At 42.8% G+C, this 12,991-nt stretch overlaps 1 protein-coding gene across 2 annotated transcripts in view; it reads left to right on the plus strand.

The window, feature by feature from the left end:
- PITPNB (phosphatidylinositol transfer protein beta) overlaps nucleotides 1-10,015 on the plus strand; it is a 33,436-nt gene extending 23,421 nt beyond the window's left edge. The window contains exons 9-11 of one of the 2 annotated variants that reach the window (XM_042805390.1): nucleotides 1,664-1,774; nucleotides 4,034-4,156; nucleotides 8,094-10,015. In XM_042805390.1, the coding sequence (XP_042661324.1) occupies nucleotides 1,664-1,774; nucleotides 4,034-4,156; nucleotides 8,094-8,144 (285 nt within the window). In that variant the 3' untranslated portion in view covers nucleotides 8,145-10,015. Of the gene's footprint in view, nucleotides 1-1,663; nucleotides 1,775-4,033; nucleotides 4,157-7,113; nucleotides 7,205-8,093 lie in introns of those variants that run through there. The other variant, XM_042805391.1, reaches the window with a different exon arrangement.
- The last annotated feature ends 2,976 nt before the right edge of the window (nucleotides 10,016-12,991 follow it).

Consider the following 12,991-nt stretch of genomic DNA (forward strand, 5'->3'; position numbering starts at 1 on the left):
ACTGGTTTGTTTTTAAAAAAACAGCTGCAAAATGAGGAGGGGAACTTTAAATGCCTGGAACGAGCAGCACTGAATTTGCATGTTCCATTTAGTCCTGTCCTTTTACTAATGCCTGGACATAACTTGTGCTGTTTGGGAACACCAAACAACAGCAGCACTTTGTTTTTTGCTCATAAATAGAGCATCAGTCTTCTGAGGATAATTGGTTTTCATTTAAGTACTCTCTGGTGATGAGTATTTGTGATAAAAATTCTGTGTTAAATAAATATGCGTTATTCACCAGGAATTTTTCATGTTAGGTCTATCTCACAGTAAATCTTTTTACTATGTGCATGACCAACAGGAGTTGTCCATTTCATGGGTAAAAGAAATCTAGCTTAAAAATGCCATGAAGTATTTCTATTTAGAAGTGTGTTGCAGACATAAAGAATAAAAATCTGTGGACTTTTTATAGTAATTGCTTCAAACCAAACACACAGATTTTTTTTTTCTTTAAATCTACCACCAGCTTCCGTTTCTGTTTTTTTTTTCTTCCTTCCTCTTTTACAAGGCTTAGAGTAACCCAACATGCTTTGTTTAACTAAAAATGTGATACGGTCTCTTGTATTACATAAATTTGACTGCATAAATTGTAGGAAAGTCACTGTGTATGATGTTACAGATACTTCAGAATCGCTCGGGTGTAGGAACTATAACAGAAACCTAGGAATTACAGGAAGTGGTGGTGGGTGTCTCCTCAATTCCCCTCTGTTCATTCTTCTGGGGCTCATCTTTTGCGCAATGTCCTTGAGCTGGAGCTGCTTCCAAGCAGTCTTTGAAGTGGAGCTTCAGTTGGACTTAAGGCTACCTGCTGCCACTAATGATAAAGGAGTTCTCTCCCTATTCTTCTCATAGTTGCAGTCAGAAGGTCTGCAATTCATTATGCAGAAATGAATATGTAAATTACACTCCACAACTAGAAATTACCTCTGGATGTGGGTAAAGGTGTACCCTCCTGGCGTTGTCTGCAGGAGAGGGCTGGGAGGGAGGAGGAGGAGGAGGGGGGAGCACACCAGTGCCTGTGTGGGCAAAGCAGAACTGCAACAAGGCTTCAGCTTTATGCTTTTGTGAGAAGCAAACTTGAGGGGTGGTTATGTGCTTTTTGTTATCCAAATTTTTTCTAGTACATGTGTTTTCCACCATTGTACTGGGCAACTTGGTATAACTCAGATTATAATTGCCTTTGCACAGTAGACTCAAAATTAAAAAATAATTTGGTGCTAGCTGTCGTAATCAAGCTTCATTGTCCTTTCAGAATGTCAGAAAGTGTGTTACAGTGGAAATCATGAAAATTAAATCCATATTAAGACTAAGATTTATAGTACATGTTTGTGACATGGATGGAATTGTCTTACAGATTTAACCTGTTTTTTTGTTAATCCCTGTTACCTTGTGTTGAGTACAGTGCTAAGTATTTACCAGTACTTAGCATTATAAGTATTAATAAAATTCTAATCATACTTATCTAATCAAATTTATGATTATAATAATTTACTATAAATTAATAATATCATTTATAATTCTAATGTAGTACTTGGAAATACAATTTCTAATAATTGTTAAATTAATTTTACTGAAGTAAGTTTTTAGAAAATTAAAAATACTTCCCATTATCCATAAACAGAAAGAGCTAGCAACTGATGAAGACTGTCCTAAAATGTGTGCTTACAAGTTGGTGACTATCAAATTTAAATGGTGGGGACTGCAGAACAAAGTTGAAAACTTTATACAAAAGGTAAGTGCTTCTCCCTTGCTGGGATGTTGCTGGGGAGGTGGGGTTGGAGGTGGGCAGGTAGGTAGGCAGAGTGGTTCTGTGTTCATGTGGGGTGTTTTTGAGGAGAAACAGTGATGAAGTTTCCTGTTGCTCAGTGAAGCAATTTCTGCTCATTTCCTCAGCAAGTACCATTTGTCTCTTGATATACTAGCAATGGTGCCTCATTGGTGGTACTAGAATAACTTTCTAACTCAAAAAAAGCAAAGTTATATGTGAAGAGTCTGTGTCATGTAGGTTTAACGCTTGATTTTGTAAGCAACATCACTTGGCAGGAAGAGAGTTCTTTGATTCTTTTTTTTCTCATAAGTTGAAAGTTGCATAAAACGTCCTGGTGTTTCTCTAGTATTTTATGTTCTAGTTCTCTTATGAAACCGTTCTTGTGTTTTTGCTAATTCTAAACTATTTTAATTTTTTGCAATTGAATGCTTGCAAAACCAGGTATCACACAGGTAGAATGCAGTGCATTAGGAATTTAGCTGGCAGTTGTGGTGTTTTGTCAATTTATGTTTGTGTCTTATTTTGTTACTAATGTGTCATCAGAACATGAATTGTAAAATATTTTTGAAAGTATGACTAAATGTTTAGAAAGTCAACTTGCGTGTAGGCAAACCATTATGACAGTTCTTTCCAGTACAGAGAAAATGTGCTGTAACTGTCAGTTAACCAAAACATGATATTCCAGTGTCAGTTGGCCATGGTGTTTCCTCACAGATACCTGACACCAGACCTTTTTCATTGTGGTCATCGGGGCTCTTAGCTCAGAGTGGACCATAGCTAACCACATTAAATGCTTATGGATTTCAACAAATACAATAGCAAAAGAGAAAAGCTTCAGACAGTAACAGCTGACAATGACATGCAGAGGTAGTTTGTGATGGCCACAGTACAAAATAAGGGTAAGGAGACTTTGGAGGCTGTCGTTTGTGTGGTGGTGGTTTTGGGAAGGAGTTGCCTGTCTCACAGTTCAAACTGGACACTGTTAGGGAATAAACTGAGAAGAAGAGCCAAGACTGATTCTATGGTCTCATGAGGAGTATTTGAAGATATGATGTTTTTTGGTTTGGTTTGTTTTTTTTCTTTTTAACCTTGATTTACCTGAAGCTGATTCTTTAGAGGAAGTTATCTCTCTTTGATAGTTGTCAAGATCTGTGTGTTAGATTTGATCAGCACTGGTTTTGAGGACAGTCAGCAGCTTGAGTGATGCAAAACCAGGGAGCAGGTGAACAAGATGTAGAACTTCAGGTGGCAACCTGGGTAACTGAATACAGGCAGAAGTCTGAGTTTTAGTAGTAAAATAGATTTCTGCGTTGCATATAGATGACTACTTTTATCAGAGCAGTCGGAAGCAATGCTGGAAATTCTGCAAATTGAATGGTTTATATGACGCATCTTTCATCATCCAAGTCACTATTATAAAAATTGGGATTCCAGGGCACCAGAGGTGAACTGAGCTAGCAAGGTGCAGTCCTTCAGCATAACACACTGGGTTTTTTGGGATAGCAGGTTTTTTAGAAATGTGAAACCCACCAATTTAAGTAGAAGAAGTACAGTGAAAATATTCTTACTGTGATCGATCCAGAACACAGATAGGCATACTTCAATTAAAGGGCTGTGGAATCCTTAGCTTGAATATTTATATTCTCCATGTTTTTGTACCTTTGAAATTGCATGTCAGATGTTACTGGGATGCTGATTTTGTACAAATTGCAAGCGTGACATCTTTGGAGTCAGAAGTACTTCCCTTTTTGCTTCATTGTGCCTTTAGGAACTGGCCGTTCTTGACTTTTTTTTTTTTTTTAACAGTGAGCACAGAACCTGTGACAGTTCAGTTGTAGATTTTTTTTTTTTTTTTTTGTACAGTTCTTGCTAAATATGCTAGCTGTTGTGATGCTACGTTTATTCTGTCTAGTGCTATCTGGGAGCTAGAACAGATTTTAAAAGGATTCTTCAGCATTATCAAGTAACATGAATTTTTGAACTTTCTTGAAACTTTTTTTTTAATAGTGAAATTTGTTCTTTTTTTTTTTTCCCGTGTTAAAGCATGTGAAAAATTAGATTACTTTAAATTGTATCCAGGAGTATGAGGGGGCTGAACCTGTAGCAGCATGAAACAGTATGCACCTAAAGATGATAACTTTTTGAATTGAACAGCTGCAATCACTTCACGGGTCATTGGCAAAATGTAGGCCTATTACCTAATGTTTGTTTATCTTCTTAAAGCAAGAAAAAAGGATATTTACCAACTTTCATCGTCAGCTGTTCTGTTGGATTGACAAGTGGATTGATCTGACTATGGAAGACATTAGGAGAATGGAGGATGAAACCCAAAAGGAGCTGGAAGCAGTAAGAATGTTTTTTTTAAGGTTGATGTGTTTGCGTGCTATCTACCTCTAGATTTAGCTGTTTGGGAACTGACACAAGTTACGCTGTGTCCATCCCTGTATGTGTGTTTGGGCAATTGCTGATGAACGTTACGGCCCCTTTAGTGATTCTCTTGTGCAGACCCATGCACGTCAAGCTTTCTGCATACTGTGTTGTGTCAAGCTGGAAGAGGCTGTAAGGTAAATGTTGCTCATGTCACTAAACCCAGAATGTCTGCCCTGACCACCTCTTTATTTGTGGTACCATACCCATTGCACAAAGTCCCATCCAGGGCCTTTCTACCACTTGGCAGTTAGAATTCAGAGCTGTCATCTTGCTTTTCCATCATGTGTCTTGCTGTGTTTCATTTCTAATCGTCATTAGATCTGATTTACTTTTTCTCTTCAAACATGGCTTCAAGCAAGCTTGTGTGTGTCACATGGCAGCTGTTCCAGTCATCCTGATTAGCACACCAAAACAGAGAATTTTACGTGCAAAAAGGAAGTCAGTAAAATTAACAGACTTGAGATAGTGTCAATTTTCATGCTTTAGTGGCTCTGAGGGTCAAATACATATAGCCTGATCTGATTTTGGACTGATGTCTAGAAGGAAGCTCATCCATAGGGCACTTTTCTCCATTCTTTCCTTCCAGAGGCAGAGGCACATTACTGGGCTAGGCAGGAAGCCTTCTGTAGTGTCTTTCCAGAGCATGACCTTTGGCATGGACCTTTCTCATTTTAAATCCTGCTGTTTTTTTAAGTTCTTTGTAGTCATTGGATTTGCAGTTCTATTTCCTTCCCATTTTGCAAATTGCTTTGTGCCCCATACACATTCAGCTTGTCACTTGCCTTCCACTGCCTTCGTTCTTTCAAGACACAATGTGTCTTCAGCTATAATTTGTTTTTTTTGCATGGTTTAACTCATTTCAGCTGCCAGGCATCTTTGAACAGGTTGCCTGGTGCTTTAGACCTACTGTTGACAGTAGTTCTGAAGTGCATTTTGTGGTTTTTGCCTAGCACATATTTTCCTTTAGTACGTAGTAGGGTTTGTCTGCTTTGGCAGTTCCCAGAATATGCTTTGGGAAAGGATGACGTACACTCACTCTTACAAACACTGTGCTCTCTCATTGGCATTTGGATATTTTTGATTATGGCAGGTGTTCTCTCAAATCACATGGATTTCTTCTTTAATTATACTTTATGACAGAACCTATTCCTAGAGCCACCTATTGCTAGGCATCTGTGAAGGAGAAAGAGTAATCACTTTCCCCTCTATAAATGAGTTCAGTCAGAAGGGTTCTCTTTTGCACACCCATAGTTCTTTATTTGGCATGAAATGGACTGCATCCAATTTCTCTGAGAAAGGATAGTGGCAGTGTGGGGAGCACATACAAGGTATGTATTGGAGAGACTAAGCAACACTTCACACATCCATGTGCATGAGAAAATTTCCCTTTTGTGTCTCTGTGGACTGTGGATGTTTGTCTTCTTGTAGAGAAAGTTCTGTTTCACATTTCTCACTGGTAAGTAACTTTTACATACTTTTTGCAAAGTATTTGCTGATTTTCTGTTCTTACATTAAGCAAAACCCCATGTTTCTCGCTGTAAAATTTATCCTTGTTCTTAATTATCAGACGTATTTGTTTGCTATTTTCTTGTTTTGCAAAGCAATGCAAATAGTTTATTTCAACTAGCTTGTTGTGTTAAGACGTTAGCATCAAGAACTTAAGTGTATTGTTGAAAAAGTCAGTTTTTCACAAGAGAAATGTATTGATTAGTTACACTAACACAGATTTTCTATGTGTATTGTGAAATGTGAGAGGAGTGGGGACCTACTGTTAAAATATTTTGTTTTTTCTCAGCTCTTACAATACGGGTATTTACAAACACCTATGAATGTTGCAATTTCAAGGGGTTTATGGTGAAGCGCATTACTGGAGAATAACCTAAAGACAAAAATGTCACTACCAAATAAAATACGAATGTTAATTTTATCCCAAATAATTTGGTTTTGTTTCATAGTCAACTACTTCATCCACTGTGCTAAACAGTAACTTCCATTAAAACCCAAGTATACCACAAAATATTTATTTTCTGGCCAGGATCTCTGGGAAGTGAGTGCTCAGGTGCATGATAAGGTGCTTAGTATGACAAGAATGTCTTCATGCTTCCATCCCTGCAGAGTGGTAGTCGGCTTTTTTGACAGTGTTGTACTATGCAGTTCTGTGATGCTTAAAACCAAACAACTGCAGAAATCAAGCCTAATAATATTAGCAGCATTACATCTTCCTACATACATTGCTTTCTGTTGCTGTTCCTTCTCTCATTAACATCCTTTCTTCTTTCTGGTTTGAACTAATCTTTGTCTTTGGATTCTGTGCATATTTCGGTTCTTTCGTTGGTCTTGTTCTTCATCTTAAGTCGATTTTATAGTCAGGATCTCTGCTTTTGTTACTCACTGAATCCTCATCAGCACTATTCCAGAGTTTCTCTATCCCAGCCCATCCTTTTCTCACTGTTTTTCTTTGTCTGTCACTTAGCGGTTTATGTGTCTGACTCCCAGAGATGAGGAGCACCTGTGCTCCATTAAATACACATCAGCTAATCAGTGAATAGTAGAAAAGCACCTGACCCTGCCACAGCACTGTGCCCGACCTACCTCATGTCCTTGTGAGGGTAGAAATGCCACTTGGGGTATTTTGAGCAGTGTGGCTCCAGGCTGAAGCATCATTTACAGCTGCTCTACAGTTCCCAGGCTTCCTCACCAAAAAGAAATACTGTATACCCTGTCTCCAAAAAAACCTCAGCTATAGCTGAGTCTGGCCCTGGCCCTGGCCAGGGAAAAGCAGTCCTGGTCATCTAGATTGTTACTTCTCTCTTACTAACCAACAGCGTGCTAGGTTCTTTATGTGGTAGCTCACAGTTTTATTTTACGTTTAGATGCGTAAGAAGGGTTCCGTTCGAGGCACTTTGGCTGCTGACGTCTAGAGGAGTTCTCTGTAGGTTCTGAGGCAAATCAAGCTGTGTAAGTCAACTGCTGGATGGAAAGGGAGAAAAGTGTTGAATGTTCTGATGGATGGGAATTGCTGACAGAAACCGTCTAAATGGACATATACCCAGATGACACCTCGGGGCCTTACCTCCTTCGTGTTCGATAACCTTGTGGTGATCAACAGTTGGAGGTGACCCTTGGTGTCCAGGGTACGTGAGGGACCTGCTCCACAGACGGGCACTCAACAGGCTGGGCCGGAGCTCGGTCCGGTGCCAGGATGCCTGAGGCGTTGGACACGTAGCCTGGTTCTTCGTGCTTATCTAGTACAGAAACCCAAAGGGTGTGACCTGTTGTCATCACTGAGCTCTGAGGCCTGCAAGTAGTGTTTTGGGCGCAAATCAGAGAAGTCGGTGAACATCGTTTTGCTACGCACCCAGTAGCAAAGTGATACATGGACTCAGTCCACATAATTTAGGGAAACTGTGGACGGTCATCTTCAAAGCTTCAGTTCTTGAAATCCGGTTCCAGACCGGTATTTCTAAATACTAAATTGTGCTGAAACTGTTACTGTGGGAAACAGGTTGTCCAAGAGTTGCAGGCTTTTGGGTATTTGTGTCCAGTGCGTGAACGCTGGCGCTGCCCGCTGTGGCTGTGTTCACAGCGCAGCGGGATCCCCAGCCAGAGCAGTTCCACTGTCCTGCTGATGAGCGTCGGGCTCCTCAGGCTGGACCCGCTGTCCACAGTGAGGACAGCGCCCAAATTAAGATTCCCTAACAAGTCTTGCATTGCTTTGGTAGGATTTGCTCAGTCCTGGCGATGTTTTGAGTGCCCTGCCCTATTTTTCTTGGAGATTAATAAAACTGCCTTTTTGGAACTTGCTGTTTGAGGAAACTGTTAATGTTTAATTGTGTATTTTCTTTCTCCACAGTTACGTAATCAAGGCCAAGTCAGAGGAACAAGTGCTGCCAATGATGAATGATGATGGATTTAACCGTCACATGCAGTGTTGATATACAAATGTGTGTGTGGATGCATGATTATTTGTATATAATTATATATACGCACATGCATACTGAAGAGGGTTGTTACAGTGTCTCCAGGGTACTATACCTGTCCTCAGCAAAGATTCAAAGGAAACTGCTTTCATTATGTATACCTGAAGCAAATAAAAATCAACTGAGTAGTGTCATTTAAAGGATGAATTAACTGCAGAATTATGCTAACTGGTATGTTTCATGAATGTCAATACTGGACCAATTTATTCCCTCCTTGTTTTTTTCCTGTCTTGAGTCACTCTGCTATAACTTGCCCCATATCTCATTGTAAAGAAACAGATTCAAATAAGTTAATTTCAGTTTTGTGTTTTCCCTATGTGATTATTTTTGGAATAGGAACAATGAATGTATTTATAGCTATTTATTTCTGGATTGTCATTATCCTATAGTCAAATCAGAAAAAAATTTCTATTAGTGGAAATTGGAGGACTTTTACTGTTGAATAAGTTTAACCCAAACTTTACCCATTCACTGATTTAAAAGAAAAAAAAAAAAATCATGTTTTATTGGACTTTTGTACATTGAAATGCTAATGGTTTTTCTTCATTAAAATTGGCAAGATTAAGGAAAAATGGCTTGTGATTTATAAAATAATTGCAACTTGAAATTTTCCAGAAGCTGGCTTTATAGACAAAGATACTGGCAATACTTGTAGAATACTTCAAGTATTTCTTAGGCCGTGCAGTGGAAGTGAAGGGGGCCGATAGCCCTTCCCTAACGTGATACTTCCTGTTAATGAAGTGGCTGTTTTCCAGAGTTTCACTTTGGAAGCTATGCAGATGGTCTTGATTTCACACACATTACGCAATGGAATATAATTGTGATTTTAGCTCTTTTCATGTTGAAAATACACTTTAAAAAGAGATGTATACTTTCAGATATGATGAAAGTTTAAATTGTAGCATCTGACGTATTTCTCTGATATTTGTTAGGAGTAGACACGTAAAAGAAAAAATGGTGTAATAAAGACCTGTAGATAACTCTCGGATAGGGAAAATGTCTTCAGCATTTTTTAAAAAAATATTCAGAACATATCATAGATATATATTATCAAAATGCTTGCTAGATTGGAAACAAATTATTTTAAAAACACTAGTTAGATAAAGTTCTACTGATGCCTGGTTTCCTCTCAGAAGCCTCGGTGGGGCAAGCCTTGCTTAAGCTTCCATCTTTATAATCTCGTGTACACCCAAGTATTTTGGAATCATTCTGGACCTGTTTTGCTTACAAAAGGAGTGATCTGATTTCCATTACGGGCACTGACAGAATTTTCCTGAACTTCCAGGGTGGGCCAGGTCTGCCGTGGGACGGGCCCTGCCGGTGCGTGCGGCCGCCAGCCTGAGGCCCTTTGTCCCTCTCCTGTGTAACTGCACCCTCCTACCCTCTGTGCTGCAAAGTCTTATTTTATTTTATTCCCTTTCTGGATTAGCAGTTGAATGGTTGTTTGTCCTCTACCATCGGGAGGTTGGTTTTGTAAATATGCGTAGAGACATGCACACACACACATGCATATGATTTTAAAAGTGTTTGCAGCCAGGAGGGCTGCTGCACACCCGGGAACCCAAGGGCTCAGTTCTCTCTTCAGTGCTGGAATACAAGTCCCACTGTCATTAATGTGAGTCATAACACAAACTGAGGGAAAGGGACCCTACAGCTTTCATGTTTTTGGACTAGTTGTGAAAATTTGAGAGAATCTTGTAGTGAATGTAAAATGTTTAGTTTACTTTGGCAGTCTCTGGTGTGACCTACAGTAAAACAGTCAATGAAATTTAATTAAATAAATTTGGTCATAAAATGTTCTGTCTCTTGTCTTAGGTATTGGTATTTGCAGTTTGTTCATGAGATGACTTAGTTTTCCTGAGCTGTACGAGGAGGTTGGAAGTCTTCTCGGGCTGCGCTCCGGTGGTGGTGAGCTCCAACCTCTGTGTGCGTGTCAGCAGTGATCGGGGGGGGGAGGAAGGGCCTTGTCTGGATTTCGGTTTGGTTCAGGATTCCAAGCTGAGCAATGCCTACTTAGCTGGGACCTTGCCACCCTTTAGAGCAGGGAGATGTTTTCCTTTGGTTGTGTACCCTAATGCGCCGGGCGTGCGGGGCCCTGGGCCTGCAGTGGCTCTGCTGGGTGGCTCCCCGTGTTCCAGCCGGTGCCATTCCGCGCCCGGCTGTGCCGCGGGACGGGGTCTGGAAGTCGCCGTATTGCCAAAAGCGTTGCCCTTCAGGCTGGAGCACGGTGGACAGCTCTTGCAGAGCACCCCAGGAAGCGGCGTGGAAATTTGCAGGTCTCGTGGCAAGGATGCGTGAGAAACCTTTTAAACTGGGGTAGACCACGTGAATATGGAATATGTATGTAAGGGGTGTGGGGGAGCAGCTGGGCAATTACAGGCCTGTTCAGTCTGGTGTCGGGGATACGCAAAGCTCCAGAACAGACTTCTGGAGGGATAACTAGAGGTGGAGTGAGTAACGTAAAATGAAGAGGCAGCTGCAGGCAGGTTGTGCTGTGGATGGCTGGGGGGTGCCAGAGCACGTGGGGTGGTCCTCGGAAGGAGAGCGAGCTGCGTCCAGCCGGAGAGGTGGAGCCGGTCAGGGCAGCAGAGCGGAGGGAGGCTGGTGGGGGTGCCCGGGGTGCCGGGGTGCGGGCCAGGGCGGCGGCGGCTCGGGCCGAGCAGGGACCGCGGAGCAGTTGGTGTCTCTGCCTTTCCCCGGCTGCGGCGCTGGCCCCTCGAGGAGGAGCAGGGGCTCACTAGCCCTGATAATAACCGCTGCCCCCCAGGATGAGAAACCTAGAAATGGACCGTGGGCTGCCGAGCTGCTGACTGCTGGATTTCAGAAAACGTGGCGGGGGAGTGTTAAGTTTTTTAAGTTAGATAGCATGAGGTCCTCTTGCTCCCCAGCCAGGCCCCAGTAGGAGCTGCAGAGTGGAACAAGAAGAGATTTTTGTGCTCGGTACGTACTAGATAAAAGCCTCTTGGTGCGCTGTTGGAAGCTGGGTCTGGCCTCCACAGCCTGGCTTCAGCTTTCTTATAATGGAGCATCCCAGTAATGACTTTCAAGTATTTAAAAATAACCTAACTGCTGGAGTGAGGAAGAAGTGATCAGAATTGTGGCAGGAAAGATACTCTGTTCATTAAGATAACTGACAAATTGCAGAAAGGCTTAAGAGTAATGGTTGCTTATTGCAAAGCATCTTTTGCAGTTTTTACGATAGTGTTACTTTCCCACTCGGATCCCAGTTTTCAGTATTTCCTGAGAAAAGCTTGAGTTCACTTGGCTTCTGCACCGCTGCTTGGAATTGTCTGCCACAAGGCTTTACTCCTGTGGTTTTTTCCCCTCTTCCCAGCACGTGTCACGCCTAAGCTGCTGCTGAGGAGGTGTCTGGCACAGGGCTCGCTGCCTGTCCCTGCGGACCGGGTACGCCCGGGCTTTGCCCCCGCAGCCCGGTGGGGGACGGACAGTGCACGTGTCTTCAGGGGTGCTGGAAGTGATCCCCAGCGATGCTGAGGCACAGCATTTCTCTGCAGCAGCGGGCGTGAGGGGTAGAGGATCTGGCCCTGAGGCTGGCTCCGGGGGGGGAGCAGCAGCGGCCGCAAGAAAAGAGATTAGATTGACTAGTTGTTGTTCTGCTTTCAGCAGCGAGCGGCAGCAGGAAGGACGCTTATTTTACCTGAACAGAAGTCAAAGGGCTGCATATCAAACGGGAAGGAAGATGCACGCGCCTCCATCCCCGCTCTGGTGTTGGAAACCCGCAGCCGGCACCAGCAGGAGCTCCTCAAGGGCGGCACCGAGGCAGGAGAGGGCAAGCAAAGACCCCTCGGTCTGGGTAATTCTCAGCTGCTGCTCGGCATCTGGGGAGCAAGACCTTGCAAAAAGGGGTGTGTTGGTGCCCGTCTCGGCAGCACGGGGGGCAGGACCTTGCAAAAAGGGGTGTTGGTGCCCATCTCGGTGTCCAGGGAGCAGGACCTTGCAAAAAGGGGTGTTGGTGCCCATCTCGGCGGCGTGGGGGGCAGGAGCGGGGCAGCCCCGCTCTTGGAGAGCAGGTTTAGCACCCAGCCCCAGCCTGGCCTTGGCTTGGTGACACCCCGACTGCTGCCTTCAGGCCGCCTTGTTTTGGGGCAGATGTGTGGGGATGGGCATGGTTGTTCCCAGGGGGTTTTCCTCTTGGTGAAAGGCTCAGAGCAAGGAAATGCCTCTTCCTCTGGCTGTTTCTGAATATATAATACAAAGCCTGGCACACAATATAAACTGAGCAGTGCCGATCTGATCTGTATTTGACTCCACGTGCCATCCTTGTAGGGTAAGTGGGAAGAGTTTCCCACAAGCGTGTTTTCAGGCTGGTCTCTGGACCAGTGCTGCTGTGTGGAATTAGTTCTCCAAGGGGCTGTTCGGCGCGGCTGAGCCCTTGTAGCTGTGTTCACTGCCCTTCTGTGTGGGCACGGCTTTGACTCTCTGTGGGCAGGTTTCTGCCTGCCAGGGTTGTGTAATCGCCTGCTATAAATTGAAACTTGTATGGCTCCTTTTGGTAAATGCAAAATTGAATTCTGTTTTTTTACTACACAGCTTGTTTAGCTTCCAGATGGCAAACCAACATGAAGTAATGGAAGTGCAACATAGTTTTGTTATAATGGATATGTAAACGTGATATTTATTCACTGCAATAGACTGCTGTGAACCATATTCCGGCAGTAACCTTTTAAATCCATCACTTGGCTGCACATAAGTGTGGTCTAAAAGGGACTTGTTTTTTCTGGAAGATTTTTTTAATAATTGAAAAGAAAGG

Source organism: Tyto alba, unplaced genomic scaffold (genome assembly GCF_018691265.1).
Source record: "Tyto alba isolate M040663 unplaced genomic scaffold, T.alba_DEE_v4.0 Super-Scaffold_44, whole genome shotgun sequence".
Lineage (NCBI taxonomy): Eukaryota > Metazoa > Chordata > Aves > Strigiformes > Tytonidae > Tyto > Tyto alba.